At 41.6% G+C, this 23867-nt stretch overlaps 1 protein-coding gene across 1 annotated transcript in view; it reads left to right on the top strand.

Moving 5' to 3' along the window:
* Window positions 1-23867, top strand: part of LOC115569840 (NACHT, LRR and PYD domains-containing protein 14-like) — a gene marked incomplete at its 3' end in the record, with an annotated part of 58026 nt that overhangs the window by 18371 nt on the left and 15788 nt on the right. The window contains exons 3-10 of the mRNA XM_030398004.1: window positions 1094-1198; window positions 2953-4791; window positions 5285-5458; window positions 6441-6614; window positions 7557-7730; window positions 18219-18270; window positions 18544-20240; window positions 21835-22008. Coding sequence (XP_030253864.1) covers window positions 1094-1198; window positions 2953-4791; window positions 5285-5458; window positions 6441-6614; window positions 7557-7730; window positions 18219-18270; window positions 18544-20240; window positions 21835-22008 — 4389 coding nt within the window. The remainder of the gene's footprint in view (window positions 1-1093; window positions 1199-2952; window positions 4792-5284; window positions 5459-6440; window positions 6615-7556; window positions 7731-18218; window positions 18271-18543; window positions 20241-21834; window positions 22009-23867) is intronic.

Here is a 23867-nt window from a genome sequence, read left to right as displayed (position 1 = left end):
AATGATGGAAACATGCAGTTTTCACTGCAGCTGCGAACTGAAACACTGAAATATCCCTCAGGTGGTTTTAAATACAGAAGCTGACAGTATGTGAAGTTTTTATTTTGACACTTGATCTACTTCATCTAAGATGCTCCATCTTCTGCCACTAATGTTGAGTTGAAAGCAGTACAGCAGTGAAAAGATCAATTATGAGGGCTGGACGAGACTCCTGCTTCACAACAATCACGTTAACCACTTTCACCTGAAGCTGATGTCATAAATGCTAAATGCTAACAGGAAGCCCAGCTAATGAGCCGAGCTCTGAGGAGGTGCTGTCAGCTCTGCTGTCAGCTCTGCTGTCAGCTCTGAGAGGTGTGCAGCAGAGTCACTACATGTTTTATCTTAAAGCTGCTGTGTGAAACTATATTACTGTAGATTACAACAGACATGTGAGACACTGCAGATGGAAAACTGTTTGTTTTGTAATGTTCATGTGTTGAAAAGCTTTTATTTTGTAGACTGCTGAAGTCTGATTGTTGGAAGGACTTTCAGAATAAAAGGGGAATTTAAATGATGAAGAAGCAGCCAGTGCAGTGATGAAGATCACTGACAGCTATATACATGTATAGTTTATACATATATATACAATTTGTTTTGGTTTATCACAGTTTGTGTGTATTTCCATCACAGGTTTGGTCTTAAATTTCATTTAACGTGGTATTTAAAAGGTCTTAAAGTCTTGAGTTGAACTTGTTAATGTCTGTACACCCTGTAAACTAGAGCAATGCTGCAACATTAGCAGGGTGAGGAGGACAAAACACAGCCGAGTGAAGAACCTGTCAGAGTCTGATCAGCTTTATTTGAGATGATATGGATCCATTGAAATATGGATCAGTGCTGTTCCCCTTCTTTCTGTTGGTTGAGCATCAAATCAACCTCAGTCATGTAGTCTACATGTAGAAACTCTTCACTCTTAAGAAAATGTTTTCAGCTGCAGATAAAATGTTGAGAACATGCAGATGGAGAAATAAACTTAATGATGAGTCATGTTAATGTTACCTCTGTACATCTGAAAGTGCTTTATGTAAAATATCTTCTGTTGTTTCCACAGACGGAGAGCAGAATCTCTAGTCTCCAGCTGTCTGTCTCTGAAGAGTGACCGGTCCGGAGGTGAACCTCTAAACTTCAGTACTGAACCTGGATCCTCAGACACAAAGTAAGAGAACTGATAATAACTTATTTATCTGACTAATTTTCAGTTTTTTTTTATTTTGTCATGTTTGTCCTCAAAATAATTAGTTGTCACGATTCGATTATCAATCAGTTTTTCTCTTTTAGCACGATGTCTCTGCCTTTTTTAGACTAGTCTAGTTCAGGATCATTGGTTTTATGCCTGATGACTCATTGAATTATTAATTCTTGTTTAATAACTGTTTATCCTGATAACTGACCTGAAAATGATTCAGTTTCTAAATGTTCTGTAATGACAGACATTTGTTTTTGTAATGACAACAGTGTCTTTATTAATCAGTCACTAGAGATGTCCAGATGAATCATTTGAAACCCTGATCTGTTCCTGACTCCTTATATTTACCTAAATGTTGATTTAATATGTGTCTGACACACTGAAATAACAGCAGTAGATACTAAATTTGGCACAACTTGTGTTTTACCTGCAACGTGAACTAAGTGCAGGTTCAAGGTTCAGATTTATTGTCATGCAACATTACAGAATTGCACAATGAAATGCAGCTGTTGCCTCCATGTTTCACACAGAAAATGTATAGAGATGATTAAACGTGTAAATTAAACAGGAAATAATGAAATAGAAAACGTACATACAACTAGAACTAAAGAAAGAGAAAACGGAAAACAAAAACAGTCATCAGAGATGGTTTCCACTTTAAGCTAACCTGATGAAGATTCAATGATGGAAACATGCAGTTTTCACTGCAGCTGAGAACTGAAACACTAAAATATCTCTCAGGTGGCTTTAAATACAGAAGCTGACAGTATGTGAAGTTTTCACTCTGACACTTGAATCTACTTTATCTAAGATGCTCCATCTTCTAATGTTGAGTTGAAAGAATTACAGCTGTGAAAAGTGTGCAGACTAATTATTTAGCTTTTGCTCAAATATCAGACTGACAGCACTGATCCAGAGTCTCCTGGATTCATTGCACTGTCCATTTAAACTCTTTATTATTATTGAACCTGCGTATAAAATCTACTTACCAGTAGCTGATAATGTGTCATTGTGCTCTTGATCTGCTCGAGTATTTACAACATTAAAGGAGTTTCCACAGCATGTTGCTCTCCTACACCTGTTTGTATGTGAAACCACCTTAATGTTTTAGTCTTTGTGATCTGACCTCTGTAACGTGTGGGCTGTTCCTTTAATCAGTTAAGAGATTGTGTCTCATATCCAGTCAATGATTGACATCTGTGATGTTGATGATATTTGATTAGAAAGTTAATTAAAAAAATATCAGGATGTTGACTTCTCCCATGTATTTCTGGTTTTAAAAAACTATGGACAGCCGAGAGGGACACAAAGCACCACGTGGTACTACGTAGTAAGGCTAAACGCGTTTTCGTTCAGAGCTAGCTTGACTGCGGAACTGAGAGGGAGCTCAGCAAAAGCGCTCGTCGCTAACAATAACAATAACTGACAACATCTTACCTCATTACTTGAATCAGTAGAAATACTCGACGCTGTTGGGAAAGAGTCCATATTTTGAAAATGAGTTTCTTGTCCGTCAAGGCCACCGTAGCTCCCGGAACGTCTCCAACGTCTTCAGAACGGGAGGGGTGAGCAAAGGAGTGTTGCAGTGTAGAACCTCACAGCTAGATGGCGCTAAATACTTGATATATTACACACTGTCCCTTTAAGAAGTGCATTCAACATGTGAGGTGTTGGTTGGTCACTAGTAATGTAATGTGTTGTAAAGAATCTGTTCATCTCCACAGAGAGAAGAGTGAGGACCCTGGACTGCAGACAGTAAGTCAGGGCAACACTGTACAAGCTGATAGTGTTCTGCAGGAGGCTTCAGATGAACATAAGATCAGTCTAAAGAAAAGATGTGAATATGTGACTGAAGAAAGTGATGAAACAGGAAGGGATGAAACAGGAAGTGGAACCCTCCTCAACAGGATCTACACTGAGCTCTACATCACAGAGGGACAGAGTGAAGAGGTTAATACCCAACATGAGGTGAGACAGCTAGAGACAGCTTCCAAGATGGAGACCCTCCATGACACTCCAGTCAAGTGCAGCAACATCTTTAAAGCCTCACCTGACCAACAGAGACGCATCAGAGTGGTTCTGACCAACGGCGTCGCTGGAGTTGGAAAAACCTTCTCGGTGCAGAAGTTCACTCTGGACTGGGCAGAGGGCTCCGAAAACCAAGATGTCAGTCTGCTGGTTCTGCTGTCGTTCAGGGAGCTGAACCTGATCAGAGATGAGCAGTACAGTCTTCTCAGGCTGCTCCATGTTTTCCATCCAACATTACAGAAGGTGACAGCAGAGAAGCTTGCTGTCTGTAAACTTCTCTTTATCTTTGACGGCCTGGATGAAAGCAGACTTTCACTGGATTTCAACAACCATGAGGTCGTGTCTGATGTCACACAGGAGTCATCAGTCAGCGTGCTGCTGACAAACCTCATCCAGGGGAAGCTGCTTCCCTCGGCTCTCATCTGGATCACTTCCCGACCTGCAGCAGCCAATCAGATCCCTCCTACATGTGTCGACAGGGTAACAGAAGTGCAAGGCTTCACTGACGTCCAGAAGGAGGAGTACTTCAAGAAGAGGTTCAGTGATGAAGATCTGTCCAGCAGAATCATCTCACACATCAAGACCTCCAGGAGCCTCCACATCATGTGCCTGATCCCAGTCTTCTGCTTGATCATTGCTACAGTCCTGGAGCACATGTTGACTACAGACCAGAGAGGAGAGCTGCCCAAGACTCTGACTGACATGTACTCACACTTCCTGCTGGTTCAGACAAAGAGGAAGAAGCAGAAGTACGATGAGGGACGTGAGACGAGTCCACAGGAGCTGACGGAGGCTGACAGGGAAGTTCTTCTGAAGCTGGGGAGGCTGGCGTTTGAACATCTGGAGACAGGAAACATCATGTTCTACCAAGAAGACCTGGAGCGCTGTGGTCTTAATGTCACAGAGGCCTCGGTGTACTCAGGAGTTTATACAGAGATCTTCAGAAGAGAGAGTGTGATCTTCCAGAAAACAGTCTACTGCTTTGTTCATCTGAGCGTTCAGGAGTTTCTGGCTGCAGTCTACATGTTCCACTGTTACACCAACAGGAACACAAAGGTGCTGGAGACTTTTCTGGAGGATTTCTTCCTGAGGAGAGTGATGGAGAAATCCCTTGAAAGTAAAAATGGCCACCTGGACCTCTTTGTTCGCTTCCTTCATGGCCTTTTTCTTGAGTCCAACCAGAGACTCTTAGGAGGTCTGCTGGGTCAGACAGACAACAGTCCAGAAATCGTCCAGAGAGCCATTAAGAGCCTGAAGGAGATGAACAGAGATGATGTCTCTCCTGACAGAAGCATCAACATCTTCCACTGTCTAATGGAGATGAACGACCACTCAGTTCTTCAGGAGATCCAAGAGTTCCTGAAGTCAGAGAAGAGATCAGTGAAGAAACTCTCTGAGATCCACTGCTCAGCTCTGGCGTACATGCTGCAGATGTCAGAGAATGTTCTGGATGAGTTAAACCTGAAAAAGTACAACACATCTAAGGTAGGACGACTGAGACTGATTCCAGCTGTGAGGAACTGCAGAAAGGCTCGGTGAGTCCAGATGTGATTATCAACATTATAAATATCATAAAGCTGAAGACATCAACTTTAGAGTGAAGATATCATCATCAAGCTTGGAGAAGAAATCATCTTGTTAAACTCCACTTGAGGAAAATCTTTCTAATACAACTTTAATAACATAATCTTAAGTACTAATTATACTATCAGTGCAATAGGAGTCATTAAATTAATTAAATGGTTGATGAAAATCAGACAGAGTGAAATAAGACAATCAATGATGCACAAAATTAATACTCGCACATGACTGAAGTAAACACATTTGAGTGCAGTTACAACCTACAGTGAATCACTGTAGGTTGTAACTGCACTCATACTGGTCATTGAACAACACGTCAAAATAAACTTCAGCAAACACAAATCACAGCACCCTGTTAATTAAAATATGACACATTTACATCATAGTCAGGATGTTTAAGTGTCAAACTGTATTATTGTTTAAGTTGTATTTCCTCTTTCATCACAGACTTTCTGATTGTGGACTCTCAGAGCTTCATTGTGAAGTCGTGGCCTCAGCTCTGAAGTCCAACCCCTCCCATCTGAGAGAGCTGCACCTGAACGACAACAGCCTGCAGGACTCAGGAGTGAAGCTGCTGTGTTCTGGACTGAAGAGTCCAAACTGTGAACTGGAGACACTGGGGTCAGTTTGTATATATTGTTCTTATGCAGTGTAAATCCTAATTTGAATATATCTCAGAAAGTTTTAAATGTCTCTTGCTTGTCACAACAGCTGTTATTTTAATTTTGTCAGTCTGAACAGTAGTCTGTACTCAAACTGTGTTGCTCTTCGAACAGTAACTGTAGAATTTACCCTGATGTAAAATAAACCAATATTTAAATTTTTTGAGACACATCTATGGACAGAAAATGAACAAGTTCAGCAGATTATAATAATAATAATGATAATAATAATAATAATAATAATAATGATAATAATGCATTTTAACTTTTTTGGAGGTGCCTTTCAAGACACAGAAAGACACATTTTAGTGCAAGACAACATACTCACACTAGTTAAAACAGCAAATCATGGCAAAGACATGACCAGCATGAACAAAACAAAACCAGACATAAGGTGGCATCACTGACTGATGACATCTAAATATGCATTGATGCTTTTATTCAGAAGATTAAGTCACTTTGTGTTTTGACTCAACCAGTGAAAGAAGCATAACTACAAATACATTTAATTTATAATCACTATATTTCTGAAAGGTTTCAGGTTAAGTTAGTTTAAGAGAAAATACATGTCACTTTGCTTAGTGCACATTTGATCCAATAATAACTAAAGATTGGACCAATCCGATCTAATATCGGTACGAGGCTCAGATACAGATGCAATTGACTCATTGGATATTGGACTGATGCCACTGATCTTTGTCCCAATCCAGACTAATCTGTGTTGACATGAACAGCTGTATGAATGTTGCGCTGACATGTGGATGGTGTCTGTAGAAGGCTGATTACGATCAACAATAACACAATGACAAAGTCTCTCTACTCATTTTAGAGAAAAGCTCATTGATGAGGACACAGTAATGTTGAGCTACACATTTAAAACCTAAACACATCTGACTGGATTATAAATTGATTTTTATCTCCATCATTTATTCTTGATTCAGATTGTGGAGCTGCAGTTTGTCAGAGATCAGCTGTGATTCTCTGGCCTCAGCTCTGAAGTCCAACCCCTCCCATCTGAGAGAGCTGGACCTGAGTAAAAACAACCTGCAGGATTCAGGAGTGAAGCTACTGTGTGATTTCTTGCAGAGTCCGAACTGTAGACTGGAGTCTCTTAGGTCAGTTCATTCTTTACATCTGTGCTCAGATTTATATAATGTGAAAGTTGTGTTGATACTTAAGTGTAGACATCAGGCTGATATTATACTGATCCACACTGAGTATCTTAATGCTAAAGTCAATTTCTTCTTCGGTGGTTTAGTCTATTGTCTGTGGAAGAGGAAGCTTTCATTCATCTGCTCAACATACAAATTTAATGAAAAGTTATGGTTGATCTGTATAAATCCCAATAGGGAAATATATCTGTTTTTGTAATAGCATGCAATCTGACAAAGTTAGCTTTACAAAATCATTTATCAAAAAGGGACACAAATTGTTTTTTTTTCAAGGAGAGGCACTTTAATTCATTCGTGTGTTTGAAGGTGCACTGTATGTGTATGAAGGGAACATTGTCTAAGGTATGTTTAAATTACAAAAGAACTGACTTTCCAGGTCCCTGGAAGTGAAGACATTCTCTGTAGCTAGTAGAATGCCAGCTGAAAGGTTACACTGTCACAGTTGTTTACAGTGCATGCCATTCTGTTTACAAGCATATTTCTTGACTTGTGATTAGTTGCATTTTAACCCCAAAAGGGAAATTCAGTACAATGTATTAATCCCAGAAGGAAAAACCTGTTGTTTTCTTTTTTTAAAAGATCGCAAAAAAATGGATTCAAATTGTAAATCGAGTTTGGTGTGAAGATTTTGTTTTTAGGCCCAGCCTACTTGTATGGTATCTAAGTGAAGTATAATAGATATAAAGAATAAGTAATCAGTATTTCAACTATCAGACAATAACAAATGTATTCAGTTTTTTCCAACATGTTAATGAAGTTATATGATGCTGATCCCTCATCGTACTAACTGAATCTTTTAAACTGAAAATGTTTACATTTTCTAAACTTCTTCCCTTCACGCAGGAACTTTGTCTTCTAAACTTACATAATTTATTCTTTAATCAGATTGGCGGACTGCAGTTTGTCAGAGATCAGCTGTGCTTCTCTGGCCTCAGCTCTGAAGTCCAACCCCTCCCATCTGAGAGAGCTGCAGCTGAGTGGAAACAAGCTGCAGGATTCAGAAGTGAAGCTACTGTGTGATCTGAAAGAGAGTCCAGACTGTAGACTAGAGACTCTGAGGTCAGTGGAGGGTTGGAGTCAGTTCATGCTGGTTTCAGCACAGTAACTAAACACAGTAACAGAGTAAAGATCCAGTATTTCCTGAGAGAGAAATGAGATTTATCTCTTCTGCTGTCCCTCTGCTTCTTTCATCAGGTGGGAATCTTAGTGGTCTCTGTTAGAGTGATGAGAAAGGTGGAGGTGTTGAGAGGATCAGCTGTGTCCTGATGATCCAGAGAGGTTGAAGCAGCACCATCAGCTGGTGGGTGGAGAGGCTCTGACTGGGCCGTGTTACTGGGAGGTGGAGTGGAGAGGAGAGCTTCATCCAGCAGGGACTGACGGACCAATCACAACAAGTGGAGATGACTGTCAGTGCTGCAGTGTGAACTGCTCTGAGATCAGCTCCACTGTCACACACAATGTCCAGTCCAGCATCATCCCTGTGTTCCTCTGGATGTGACAGAGTATCATCAGTGTATCTGGACTGCTCTGCTGCTGCTCTGTCCTTCTACACAGTCTCTGCAGACACACTGACACTCCTCCACTCCTTCTGCTCCACACTCACACACCTCCTCCACCTGGACCTCCACCTGGACCTCCACCTGGACCTCCACCTGGACCTGGACCTGCACCTGGACCTCCACCTGGACCTGGACCTGCACCTGGACCTCCACCTGGATCCTTATTCTTTTATTCACTCACATATTCTGAACACAAAGCGCCCATGATGTAATATATGATGTAATAAATAATGACTTTGTTTTGTTGCTGTAACTGAAGACCATGAAAAGAACATTTGATTTCACTGATGTTATTTAGTATTTTATAGATTTGTAATTTCTGTCAAAATGTTGTAAAACAAACAAACAATGCACAAATATTAAACACCAGAGTCACATATTTTGGTCGTCATGTCTTTTATTAATGTTGAAGCTCACTTCTAATCCGACACTTCCCCTAAAGTGGCCACTCTTCCAGGATTTGCTCCTTTTAACGGCGTCGTAACCTGTAAAATATATCCACATGAATGCTGACAGATTGAGGGTCACAGGGGCGTTGCCAGACACTTTTTACCGGGCCACGTGCCCCGGTAAACATGCGCTGTGCCCCCCTGTAAAATTCCAGATGAAAATTCACATTGAGTCTATTTTTCATCACAGACAGTTTATGATCAAAGAATGGAGTAGTTGACAGCTCCTGTGACAGGTGAAAGCAGGAGAAGATGCAGGTGGACAGTCTGAGGGAACAGATTCCATAGAAACAGATATATCTGTTGAGGAGGACACTGGTCAGACGCAAGACTGAGACAGGGGGGGCTGTGCCCCTGTAAAGCTGCAGGGCTAGCAACGCCCCTGTTGAGGGACAGCACAACCTGGTGTAATATGAACAATGAGATTGCATGAGTCGGATATTTGGCTCATATTTACATGTTAAGAGAAAAAATAACCTTAAAAAGGAAATTGACAAATTGTATTCAAATTTGTTGGATTTAATTTGTAAGGTTGAGAAACTCCTGAAATGGAAAATAAAACAAGACTGATAGAAATGGTTCAACATTTGGGGAGATGTGCTTTCTCATGAGCAATTGGTCATCTTAGTGTAAAGAGTGAAAAGTGGTATTGTGGATAATGACACAGCTGGACTCATTATGGACAGTTTAAAAAACAAATGATCCAAATCGATGCAGCAGAACCAGAGATATCACCTTTTTTATTCCACACATTCTTCTTGCGTTTCAAAATCTGGTGCTACATTACACACAATGCATCTGAGCCACTGAGTGACATCACTGGAGGCAGTTTATCAGATGACATGCAGCTTCCTCTGAAGGCTTTATACCACTTTATTCTCCCATGCAGTTGTATACATGCACTGTAACTGTTTCCCTTTTTAACTGTTAACTTGAACAAATCCGACATTAACTACAAGTTATTTTCTTTGTTCTCCTTTTTTAATGAAGTTTAGCTCCATGTAATTCAAATGTGTCCTATTTATTAATGATGTATTATCGTACAGAGCCTGTCTTGTGTTTTATGGATCTTGTCTTGATGCCTTTCTGTGTCTCATGTGAAACACTCTAATGACCTTGTTGCTGAATGATCTTTCCTCTGCTGTCAATCATCCATATTTCCATCTGATAAGAGAGAAGCTTCCTGTTTGACCGGCTCAAGATTTTCATCCAAAATTTCCAGTTTGTGCCTGCACACATAGTTTCCACTGCAAAACATCTTGTGACCTCCAGATTCTTTCCTCCACACACAAGATGAATTCCAGCGTGCAGAAAACTTTATTTAAACCAACAATATTCAGTTTGTTTTGGAGACAGACGGTTGATTGTTGATAGCTTTAAGTGAACTGCTCCTTTAATGTAATCAACACAGAACTGCTGAAACACATCAGGAGGTTATAAATGTCATGTCTTGGAGACGGGTTGCAACAAGACTGGGCCATGAAATGAAGTCCTGCTGCTGATGAGTGGAAGAAGTTGTTCTTGTTCTTTATTGATTCAGATTAATGAACCAATTTGAGCTTCATTTCATTTATTCTCAACAACCAGCAGACGTGCAGTGAATCTGGGTTCCTCTGGGCCCTTTGGCCTGCGCCTGCTTTGTGATCCGGTCTCGGTGCCGTCCTGACAACAAGCATTTAGTCCAGTGAAGTGGATCACATGAAGCACACAGCACATTCAAACCCCTCAGAACCACAGAACTTTGATCAGCACCACCGTCTGCTGTAGTCTGGACTTCAGCTTCTCCTCCGTCATGGCAGAGTGAAATCAGAGAGTCAAGTCCTCACTGCTTGTTGTTCCTTTCAGCTCCACTGGAAACAACTGGTTTCTTTGCTGCTTGACATGTTTTGACAGGATGCAGATCAGCTTTCACCTGATGCCTCACCTGCAAAAGACAAGCAGCTTTATTTCTACAGCAGCTTCACACACAAGGCCGTACGAAGGGCTTCACAGGAGCAGAGAAATACAGCAGAATAACACTGAGAATGTGTTTAAAAGAGCATAAAAACAAGAAGCAAATACAGAGTTACACATTAAAATAAAGTTCTGTGTGATATTTAAATCTGTCCTTTGACACAGGAAACCTCTGTGGTGATTTAAGGATGGTGGAATGTGCTCCACCCTCTTGGTGAGCGAGGAGAAGCTGATGCAGGAATGATGAATCTTTGATTGAATATGGTTATTTAATTAGTGTTTTTTGTTGATTTGGCTCTGATGCAGAATGTAATCTGCAAAGTAACTAAAGTTGTTGAGTAAATGTACTTAGTTACATCCCTCACTGTCTCCACATTAGCTCTCTTTATGTAGATGAACACATTTAATGTGATATTTGTGTTGTGCTCTCTGTTGCAGCTCCACCCTGTGGAACGATGGAGTAGTGCAGTTAATTTCCACATGTTTCTGATCAACAGTACAAGTTGATGTTGCAGAGTGAAGTTCTGCTTATTACCACTAATATCAGCTGTTTGTCATGTTAGAATAAATGAAGCGGATCAAATCTGAACACAGTCTGGATTCAATCGAGGCTTTACTGAATCTTCTGGACTGACTTGTGTCTGGATTTTGGTGCAAAGTCAGCAGCTTCATATTTCATCTTTATATATTGTTTGATATTAAAAAGATGTGTTTAACATGCTGATTCTACACTTTATATTCATTAATCATGTCTGTGAAACAATCATAAGTGCACAGAAATATAAAACTCTCTTGATTTTTACAGAAAACCAACAAATTCGGTTTTTGACTTTAAAGTCTGAAGTTTATCAGAGTTTTATGTGTGACCCTGCTGGTTTTCACATCACGTCATCAACAGACACATGACGTCATCCTGTGGAGCTTCTTCTCCCAGAAGTCCTTGTTACATGCAGTTACATGAGAATTTAAATCAAATGTAAAGTGTTGCCACTGTTTTTATCAACTATTGAGTCTTTGTTGATGTTATAAAGAGTTCAGTTCAGAGCTGCTCCATATGAAAAGAGCCCTGAGAGAACTTCTGTTATCATCTGTATCTATAGAAATAACAGGGACTGGACTATTCTCTGGGTTTGTTCTGACCTTTAATAAAACTGGACCAGGCTGAGTCTCACTTTGTTAAATCCACATCAGAAACCAATTTGTGTCAAATAAAAGCAGCTCGACTGTCATTTTGAGTCCACAGAAAGGCTGTTTAATTTAACTTTGTAAATATCACTTCCTGTGCCTGCAGGTGGCAGACAAAAAGAAAAGATGAGAGAAAACGTCAACATTTCAAGCTTTGTGCTGACAGAAACAAAGGAGGCTGATGTGTGTAAGCTGCTGTTTTATTCTATTAAAGCTGAGTCCAGTAGGGGTGGGCGATACTGCAAATTTTGGTATCGATCCGATACCAAGTAAATACAGGGCCAGTATTGCCGATACCAATACCGATACCGATACTTTTTACTTGAAAATTCCTGATCAATTAATGATTTTGTACTTTATTTAAAATATCAAATCTCTAACCTGCATGTAGCCTAAATAGGAATACTAATGTTCCTTCAACAGATACACAAAAGGGTTATTATATTCTTGAGGTAGGTTATATATCTTAATATAAGTATATATTTTTGAGTTACAGTTACAGTGGACCTGAGTGAGCGGAGTGAGAGAGGTGAAGAGGAGCGCTGCGCTCACACAAACTCTGGGAAGAAATACAAGTGATTTGCTGAATTTATAGAAGAGAAACTACAACAAAAATATCGATCTCATCACGCTGGTATCGATCCGATACCAATACTCACCTTGGTATCGATACTATCGATATTTGGATCGATCTGCCCACCCCAAGAGTCCAGTTTGACTCGGAGGAAAACTAATTAAAGACTGTATTCGTGACCCGCTCGATGGCAGGATGAGCCGGGACTTAACCGGCGGCTGCGGCCAAGATGGCGGCCAAGCGGGCTGAAATAACCGTAGTAACTCGGGGTGTCAACGTCTACACGTGTAAACGGATGCACGGATAACAAATCATAACCGTTTAGAAAAATCAATAACCGTTTACACGTCTTTTTTTCTTCCTCCTCCTCCTCCTCGTTCATTTCTCATCAATATATATAGTATTCAGGGTTTCCCCTACATGTAATTGACTGTGGCGCACCGCCACGGCAAAAAATAAAAGCCGCCACACCTTAAAAATTCAGGCACAAATAAATCCAGTGGAAATATTTTACCGTCGTCTTCCACCGCAGTCTTTGACGTTAACTAGCATGTTTGATATTTAGCTTGATAATTGGCTAGAGGATTAAAATGGTCACTTAGACCAGAGTCCTGCACGGGTCACCGCAGCCGACCCGTTATCCGACAGTAGCACAGATTACATTCCGTACCAGAGCCGACCCGCTATAAATTGATACCGACGCCCGAAGGAAAATTGGACGGACGCAATTTTTAAAAGTGAAAGTAAGATAATGTTGCCTGAAAGCTTCAGATAATAACATTAACTAACTATACACTTAAATGTTCCCACTAGTGCAGTTATCCGCATACATAGCCTAATAGATGAATGGGGCACAATGTTACGTTGATATAAAAAAAAAAAAAAAACCCGCAGCCACAGCCAGTGTCACGTCACGTCACTTCAAGTTGACTGGGGGACACGATGGCGGCGGGCAACAAGCGGAGCATTGTGTGTTTTTTGAACAAACTGCCAGTGGAAATCAAGTTGAGTGGAGGCTATGTCAGGCAAAGTTGGCTTACAACAACAGCACGGGATCCATGCTAAACCACCTGCGATGGAAACACCCGAACAAGTTGGAGGGAGAGACTGCTGCTGGCATCGGTGCTACCACAACTGCGATAGGAAGAGATCATAAATCTCCGACGTGTAACCGTGTACACGTCGGTTAGAAGCCCCGTTTACACGTGTAGAACAAATTGTAAACGTTGACACCCCTAGTATAACATTAACCAAGTACCAACAAACTCTGGTCGCTTCTTAGATACACTTGTGATTTTTGTTAAACATGAGCAGAATGTAGGACAGTTTAATAAATACAGTTAGATAGCAGCAGATCAACGGAGTAATCAGCAGCTGCAGGTAGCTAGCTATTCTCGGCTTTGGCTAGCTACCGTTAGCTCATTAGCTCAGTTAGCCGTTACTGCCTGCACCGCGGGTCACGAGCGGAGTCGCTGTGGGTCAGTTCAACCGGGCTCAACAACCTTCCGGTGAACACCAGACCGGGACCAGACACAACCTCTGAGGTCACTGTGAAGACAGGGGGACGGTATGGATCCGATTAGGACCATGACTCCGGGGAGGAGCAGACACGACAGGCGGGGACAGGAGAGACATGAAGCGGCAGAGGAGAGAGGACGAGTCGGGCATCAGTGGCGGCGGAACGGAAACGGCGCGTAGAGCCGGAATCTGGGTTTCCGTTTTCCGGTAATTACCGGACTTTGACTGGTAAAATCTGCGGAAGTCAGGGTAATTTTTGACACCGCCGGTCAAAATATCCGGTGAAAAAATTCCCCCTAGCAGTGATAAACGATCACTCCGTCTGTTCAGAGCATCGTCGGGAGTATGCTGAATCAGTCACACAAACCATTATTGGTCATGTTGGCGTACAATTACAAGTGAGGACGAGTTGGCGGCAGCTACAGCTCCGCTCATCGATGCCACTTGTGCGCGACGAGACGCCATGGCTGTAATGACAGCGCTCCGCGGTTATGGAGGCTTGAACTTCTAAACAGCCTGCGAAGTTCTCATCAGAGATTTCAGCGAAATCTTCCCCAAGTGGGCTAAACTGGCCAAGATAGCCTGCGTGATCCACATCTTCAGGGTGCAGAACCGCATCAGAACAGAACAGCGAAGTCGCCTCGGGGAGAACAAGGTTCTCACACTGATGCGCATTGCACGTTGCGGAGAGACAACTGGTCCTGCTGCTGTCCTCCTCAGACAGACGCTGGAGCTCCGTTTCTCTCACTCTCTCGGGGTCGACAGAGAAACGTCCGGCGGCGGCTTCTCCAGAGTTTTCCTCTGAATATTTTACGACGGAAAGTTCGTGGCGATCATCAGTGTGATACTGACTGACAGAAAGCAGCACAATACGTGAAAAAGCGAAAAAGGAAAACGTCCAGTGTCAGTGGTCACGTCTTCCTTGATTAAAAAATATATATATATATATATATATATATATATATATATATATATATATATATATATATATATATATATATATATATATATATATAGATATAGATTCTGCATTAATTTGGAACCGGCGGTTATTTACCAAAATATACACCTGCACCCAGCGTTTAAAGGGACCCTGCGGTTAATTGAAACCCGGATATTATTTGGTAATTTATTGCATAGGCTATATTTCAAAAGCATAATCGTGAACGGACTTTTTTTTCATTTCAAGTTGCACACCGCGTTGTTAAAATGGTATGACCCTGTCCAGATGTGTTTTTTGTTTGCAGATGGTCTTATCTGAGAACAGGCCTTCAGTTTCTTTATGTTCATGTTAAAAGAGCGCATTGTGCAATATTTATTTTAGAAGTCACGCACGTGAGTCAATTGACACACTCATTTTATTTGATACAGCCTTTACTTTTTAATAAAAAGATTATAAACTGACATGCTTTGATATCATTCTTATATATACACTGCACATCATTTATCATTTTGATCTCAATAAATTCAGATAGGTATTTGACCGGAATTTCAAACGTTTGTCCGGTAAATTGAAAACCTGCCGGTCTTGCTGTCCGGTGCCAATTTTTTCTAGCGGAAACCCTGGCTGGAATATTTCCACATTTTTACTCTGAGAGCTGATGATTGATTTTCACCAAAGCAGACCTGACTGCAGAAAGACACAGCAAGACTTGGTGAGTTTGATTTCATGTCTGTCGAGTTTGAATGAAGTGTTTTAACAGAGTTATCAAGGTGATGAAGCTCTTCTCAGTTCTTTCAAAGAGACAAACTTGAACTCTGAAGCTGGACGGTTGAATTTTTCTGTTTAGTGAAGAAAATAGGTGTCAGAATTTTTCCTGTTTTTAGTTTATTTAGTTTAGTTATCTGAGTGAAAATATTGATAGATGTCCTGAAACGTAACTTCCGTCTTCTGGATGAGTTTGTGATGATGTGTGTGTTTTTATGAAAAGAGTTGATGAGGAAAGTGACAAACATGTCTGTTAAGAAGCTGTTCCAGGACAAAGCTCACGTTGAAGAGCTGAACGTTACCAAATACTTGTTCAGCTGATCTACAACCAGAAACATTGTTGAAGGGAGGTAAACTCAGCTGACCAGGGGAAGATTGTCTGACAGCAATCTGAACTTAGTTTGCTGTTTGGTTTATCTGTGTTAGTTTGAGCTGTTCAAGCAGAGGGAGGTCATCATGGAGACACCCGAACAGAAAAAAGTACACATGTGATTTACAGAAAATGACAAGAGGAGGAGCAACACTGACCAGGTGGTTCAGGTGCAGCAGGTGAGAACAGGGAGGAGACAGTTAAAGTGAAAGTGTTCAGTCAGTCAGAGTTCAGACTCCATTTTGAGTGAACAGAGCAGCAGGAGGAGGAGAAGACGTCTGAGGCAGGGTGAGATTTATTTCTACATTATTGTTTTACAGTCAAAGTCTCTGATTCTTCTGTGAGTACAGCGTGATTAGATTCAAAAATTACACAGAACAAGAGACAACAAGCTCATATTTAAAGACAACTGACCTGTGTGTGTGTGTGTGTGTGTGTGTGTGTGTGTGTGTGTGTGCGTTTCAGACTCAACAGACCGGTTTGTCTTGATTCTCATGTTCTGAGTTACCTCTAAATGTTTATCAAAAGGAGCAGGATTGCTCTGTAATTTTATCATATGTGTTAATATTCAAACTAAGGACTATGAGCGTAGAACATTTTAGATTGAAATAACAGAGAAAAGCTCTTAAATTCAAACCACAAACCTGAGCAGGTGATCCAGGTGCATGAAACATGGAGGAAGCAACCAACAAGTTACAGAGAAAGTGTGCAGGCAGTTAGTTGAGTCTCTGTTTTGAGTGGACAGAGCAGGACATACTGAGGGACGTCCCTTTAATTACACAGAAACATGGCCCATCTTTGTAAATGTCACTTTTGTTGAGCATCACATTGGGTGATGAGTCTGCAGCTTCACCAGCTCCATTTTACACCTTCCTCCTCCTCTTCATCTTGTTTCACCTGATTGTCTTCCTCGTCTTCATGTTGTTCTCCTTCCATGTGCTACATATTTACCCCAGTGCTTTCTGAAGTGCAGAAGATGAGTGATTGTGTGGAGGAAGAGGAGAACGGAGCAGAGTCTGCAGTCTCCAGCTGTCTGTCTATGAAGAGTGACTGGTCCAAAGATTTTCGTCCACCAGACTTCAGTAGAGAACCTGGACCCTCAGACACACAGTAAGAATACTGATACTAACTTCAGTTTATACAATTATATCATTACCATTATATGACTTGCTGCCCAAACGTAGGGATGAGACAACTATGTGTCAACATCAGATATTCCTTTCTATTTTCTATTCTATTCATTTTTTCACTGAAAGTGTTTAGTTTGCTCAGTTAAACCTTCAGGAGTTTGATGGCTTATTCAATGTGTTTTGGGGACAGTTTCCAGGAGATACTTCCAGCCCTCATCAATGGAGCCTTTTACTTTGCAAAGATAAAGAAGAAATCCTCACTTGTCATTAAAGCAGAACATAAATCCCTCATTTGTGTCATTTTGCTGCGATGGAAGAATTACTGATGAATGAAAACCAACAAAAGTCATCTCAGTGTTTTTACTGCAGATGGATCAAATGATCTGTTCAAAACACAAGAATTACAACTTTCACTGAATGTCAGGATGAGGAGCACAAAGTATTTTACAGATAGATAAATGACACAAATGAGGGATTTATGTTCTTCTTTCATGACAAGTGAGGATTTCTTCTTTATCTTTGCAAAGTAAAAGGCTCCATTGATGAGGGCTGGAAGTATCTCATGGAAACTGTCCCAGAATCTTCACTCTGAGATTGTTTTTATCTTCATCAAACCTTTTTTATCAAACACAGTTGTTGAAGAAAGAGAAGGGTATATTGTACTGAGCGTGACTATGTAGTTTGTCCAGTATGGTTTAAGTTTTTAATAGCTGCTAATGAGGTCATGTTTTATGGTCCTTTTTATTTGTGTAATAAAATCAAATGATGCAAACTGCTCCACTGTGACTCAGACAGAAACAAAGTGTTAGTGATCGGGAGTTCAGTCCAGATTCAGACCTTGGAGAAGACATACTTATGTTTACAGTCTGTCTTCTCTTTTGTCAGACTGATCTATGATTTCTAATCTGAGTGATATTCCTTTATCTCTTCAGAAAGACAGAGGGAAGTGTTTCTGTGGAGGAGCAGCCGTCCTGCTGTTCTTTGTGTCAGGACATCCTGAAGGATCCAGTCTCTACCAGCTGTGGACACTGGTTCTGCAGACAGTGCATCACCTCATACTGGGACCAGTCTGCTTCATCAGAACACTCCTCCTGTCCCCAGTGTGGAAAAAGATCCAGAACAAGACCAGCCGGTCAGACCAGCAGTGCACAATGTAAGACTCTACATCTGCACCAATTAAAAATATCACCTGCTACATGTAACTACAAATAACAGAGGGTTGATGGGCTCTATATGTAGATTGTCGTTGTGTTTTGTTTTGTCTCACACTTTTCTCCCTTTTTCTTTAGTGAATGTTGTTCTGCAGGAGGCTTTAGATGAACATAAGATCAGTCTGAGGAGGAGATGTGAACGTGTGACTGAAGGAACTGATACAGGAAGTGATGAAACAGGAAGTGATGAAACAGGAAGTGATGAAACAGGAAGTGGAACCCTCCTCAACAGGATCTACACTGAGCTCTACATCACAGAGGGACAGAGTGAAGAGGTTAATACCCAACATGAGGTGAGACAGCTAGAGACAGCTTCCAAGATGGAGACCCTCCATGACACTCCAATCAGGTGCTGCGACATCTTTAAAGCCTCACCTGACCAACAGAGACGCATCAGAGTGGTTCTGACCAACGGTGTCGCTGGAGTTGGAAAAACCTTCTCGGTGCAGAAGTTCACTCTGGACTGGGCAGAGGGCTCCGAAAACCAAGATGTCAGTCTGCTGGTTCTGCTGTCGTTCAGGGAGCTGAACCTGATCAGAGATGAGCAGTACAGTCTTCTCAGGCTGCTCCATGTTTTCCATCCAACATTACAGAAGGTGACAGCAGAGAAGCTCGCTGTCTGTAAACTTCTCTTCATCTTTGACGGCCTGGATGAAAGCAGACTTTCACTGGATTTCAACAACCATGAGGTCGTGTCTGATGTCACACAGAAGTCATCAGTCAGCGTGCTGCTGACAAACCTCATCCAGGGGAAGCTGCTTCCCTCGGCTCTCGTCTGGATCACTTCCAGACCTGCAGCAGCCAATCAGATCCCTCCTTCATGTGTGGACAGGGTAACAGAAGTACGAGGCTTCACTGACGTCCAGAAGGAGGAGTACTTCAGGAGGAGGTTCAGTGATGAAGATCTGTCCAGCAGAATCATCTCACACATCAAGACCTCCAGGAGCCTCCACATCATGTGTCTGATCCCAGTCTTCTGCTGGATCACTGCTACAGTTCTGGACCACATGTTGACTACAGACCAGAGAGGAGAGCTGCCCAAGACCCTGACTGACATGTACTCACACTTCCTGCTGGTTCAGACAAAGAGGAAGAAGCAGAAGTACGATGAGGGACGTGAGACGAGTCCACAGGAGCTGACGGAGGCTGACAGGGAAGTTCTTCTGAAGCTGGGGAGGCTGGCGTTTGAACATCTGGAGACAGGAAACATCATGTTCTACCAAGAAGACCTGGAGCGCTGTGGTCTTAATGTCACAGAGGCCTCGGTGTACTCAGGAGTTTGTACAGAGATCTTCAGAAGAGAGAGTGTGATCTTCCAGAAAACAGTCTACTGCTTTGTTCATCTGAGCGTTCAGGAGTTTCTGGCTGCAGTCTACATGTTCCACTGTATCACCAACAGGAACAAAGAGGTAATTAAGGCTTTTCTGGGAAAGAAACGTTTTGATTCAAGACTTCATGTCTTCCTGACGGGAGCAATGATGAAATCCCTTGAAAGTAAAAATGGCCACCTGGACCTGTTTGTTCGCTTCCTTCATGGCCTCTCTCTGGAGTCCAACCAGAGACTCTTAGCAGGTCTGCTGGGTCAGACAGACAACAGTCCAGAACTCATCCAGAGAGCCATCAACAACCTGAAGGAGAGAACAAAGACAAATATCTCTCCTGACAGAAGCATCAACATCTTCCACTGTCTGATGGAGATGAACGACCACTCAGTTCATCAGGAGATCCAAGAGTTCCTGAAGTCAGAGAACAGATCAGGGAAGAAACTCTCTGAGATCCACTGCTCAGCTCTGGCCTACATGCTGCAGATGTCAGAGGAGGTTCTGGATGAGTTGGACATGGAGAAGTACAACACATCAGAGGAGGGACGACAGAGACTGATTCCAGCTGTGAGGAACTGCAGGAAGGCTCGGTAAGTCCAGATGTGATTATCAAGACTGTAAAACAACATCAGTGTTAGAGTAGAGATCCTCCCTCAAGACACATGTACCATATAAAACCTCCACATTGGAAAAGTTTTCCTTAAATTAGAATTCAACCTGTTTCTTTATCAAACAATTAAACATGTGTTCATTTAGAAATGTCTATAAAAATCATTGTTGTGTTTCTATCTATGAAACTAGTGAACACTAGTAACTTCTGTCATCTTTTCACTGTCTTTCTTTGGGTGATGGAGGCTTCAGAAATGTCTCCACAGTCGAGATTTTAATCCACATTTTGTGGACTGTTTGTTTTATCAATGCGTCTTTAACGGTTCAGTTCAGTGGAGGATTTTATCATCACCGAGCTCAGAGAAGAAGTGAAGCTGTTACACACCTGAACTCCACTTTACACAAACTGCCACTGATACAATTATAATTACAGCTCAGTATCAGCAAGGACTTGATTCAATATGTGTCACGATACATTGTGATACGATGCATATTGTGATATATTGCACTTTAACACATAGTTAGTGAAAATGTAAAAACAGATGTGAACTACAAGTTGCTGTGTACAGTCACACTAGCCTCATTCACACGGCCCTGTCAGTGCAGGAATCATGCAGCGATTCTCTGCATCACCGTCTGTGTGACAGTTTCACTGCGGCTCTGATCCGCCTCCGGAGGTAGAATCAGAACCACAGAGGTGAGCCAGCGTCTGTGATTTTTACTGTAAATCATGATGACGGTCAGCCCTCCAGACAGAGACTTCAGTGAACTTTCTCCCAGAAAACAGCCTCCCTCCCTGTGAGTGAGAGTCAGACAGCGTCCAGTTTACTGAGGGTGATTATTTAATTATGTAATTAAAAGGGAAAAACTTAACTTTGACTCTTTTCAGGATGTTTGGTGGGTCAGGATCTCAATCACAACACATTATAACAGCATCCATATGATTACAAACAGACAGCAGGTACATGTTTAGTTTAACAGCAGGACACCGGGGAAATGCGTTGAAAAAGAAACACAGACATCATCATCATGTCGTGTACCGTCACGCCTCTTTTGGATCCACAGCGCCGGCGTGCTGTATGAACTGACACACTGGTGCATCTTTAAAAACAAAAAACTAAACAAGCTAAACACAACAATAATATTTACCTCAAATGTCTCATAATAAAAACAATTTCACAAATTGAATCAAAATAAAACTATAATAATCAAACATCATCAATAACAAACAAACAACCAAATAGCTCCAACATCATGTTAAAATAGAGTGAAACAAACAAATCACAGCATCTTGGTTATTAGAATATGACACTTTACATTACAGCTGTTTTATGGACACTTTTGTCTAAAGCCTCAGATTTGTGTTCATCATGTTGCTGGTTTGGGTTTGACATGAGGACAGGAGGTGCTCAGTTTTAAACCACAGACCTGCTGATCAGTGACTGACCAGCTCAGACTCAACAACTGACCAACTGATCACAGCCACTCATGTTCATTCGCTTTGTGATTAAACATGCAGTGTCTATTTTAATGATGAAGAATTTTATAGTTTAAGTTTTTTCTCTGTCATCACAGATTTTATAATTGTGGACTCTCAGAGATTCACTGTGAAGTCGTGGCCTCAGCTCTGAGGTCCAACCCCTCCCATCTGAGAGAGCTGGACCTGAGTGTCAACAAGCTGCAGGATTCAGGAGTGAAGCTGCTGTGTTCTGGACTGAAGAGTCCAAACTGTAAACTGGAGGTTCTGAAGTCAGTTCATGTCTTTTTCTCTTATACACTGTATACATACCTGATTTAATCTGTCACAGAAGTTTTGAATTTCCTTCAGTTCTCTTGTTTTCTGTGTTTATCTGAGCACAAATCACGCAGCTCTTTTTAAAGGTTTGTCAGTCTGAACATTTGATTCAGAATTCAGTCTGAACTCAAACTGGGTTGGAGTTAGTACAGAAACTGACATTTATACATAAAGGCCAGTCTCTGTCACACATACACACACACACACACACGGAGGATACAAAATTAAGATGGTTTGCTTATTACAAGGAGAAATAAAATCAGTAAGAGAACCGGATGTGGAGATGTTTCCTCCTGGGCTCCACTGAGCCTCTCTGAGACCTGCCAGTCTGTGTGTAGCTCCGCCCCCTTCGAAGAGCGACAGCAGGAGATGATGACAAAATGCCAGCAGGATGTTGTTTTAACGAGCGTTGGCTTGAAAATGGTAATTACAAACCATGGTTAAGACGAGGATCGAATCAAGAGTGGCGTCATGCAAGGTCTGCAAAAAAGATTTGCAGATTTGTGCAATGGGAGAGTCTGCGCTCTCCAGTCACATGAAATCTAAGTTAAGACTTGTTGAGTAACTTAGGCCAACACTGCACGTTAACACTTTATGCTATGCTAGCCATGGGTGCAGATGCAGTTGCAGTTTTTCAGAAATTGAGGGGGACATGTCCTCCCCAATTTCTGAAAAATATGAATTGTCCCCCCCAATAAAAATACCCTAAATTATTCAAAATTGAACAAATGTATTTTCAGACTTCACATTCTTCACATTTTACATTCACAGCAAAAAGAAATGATTGAAGTGGTGGAACAATTAATGTTTGACAAATATATTTCTGACTCCACATTCCCTCTCTGCTCTCCTCCACAATGCAAATGAACGGGTAGTTTCTTACACAGATGCTAGCTAGCTAGATAAAGTTGGTTGCTTGTTAGCACTAGCCCTAATACTTCTACATGCACTAGCTAGATGGCTCGCCTGCTGCTAGTGCACATTGATCAGGTGTTTGTTTATATTAGCTAGCTATATTACTGTGAAGTTAAGTTGAAGTATTTTGAATCATTCCATAATTAACCAGTGTCTGTCCTAGTAGTTTACACAACTTGGTTAGGGCTTCATATTTTGATATTCATCCATATTACCGTATTGACCCGAATATAGGACAAGTTTTTTTTCGGTGAAAATTATGTAAAAAGTGGGGTCGTCTTATAATCGGGGTCTAACCGTTGACACATGCTGATAGTTGTCTTGGTCGCTACACGACCGCAACAGCAGAGGGCGCCAGCTTATTGTAGACGTCACTGACGCTGTGGCTGCGGTTATCTGTCAATCACAGCGGAGAAGAAGAAGTGACAGGAGATGAAAAATGGATCAGAGCAAAGTGGATCAAAAGTGTGGCAAGTTAACATACATCTGAGGCGGAGCTATGATGCTAATTTTAAGATAATGGTGATCAATGCAGCGGAAGCACCAAACAACTGCCAGCCAGCCAAGAAATATGGAGTTACGGAGTGTAACGTCCGATGATCCGATCCAAAAAGACCGTCTGAAAACGCTACAGTAAGAGAAAAGTGTATCGTGCAGGGGCGGTTCTGGGGGGGGGCCAACAGGGGCCAGTGCCCCCGTAACTCTGAGTCTGGACCCCCCTGTGGCCCCCTGACAGGAGTCTGCATTAATAATACAATGACAGATTTCTTGCAATGATTTTGTTCTGAAGGGAAAGGCAGAAATAAATTGTCTCAGCAGTTTACTACCCAATCAAAATTACTGAAATTGTAAACACTGCTTTGTCCGAATGAGCGATTTATCCTTTTTTCCGGGTTGT

This window comes from Sparus aurata, chromosome 19, assembly GCF_900880675.1.
Source record: "Sparus aurata chromosome 19, fSpaAur1.1, whole genome shotgun sequence".
NCBI classification, from domain to species: domain Eukaryota; kingdom Metazoa; phylum Chordata; class Actinopteri; order Spariformes; family Sparidae; genus Sparus; species Sparus aurata.
Note: the sequence above shows the minus strand (reverse complement) of the source record. Positions and strands in the feature narration are given on the sequence as shown.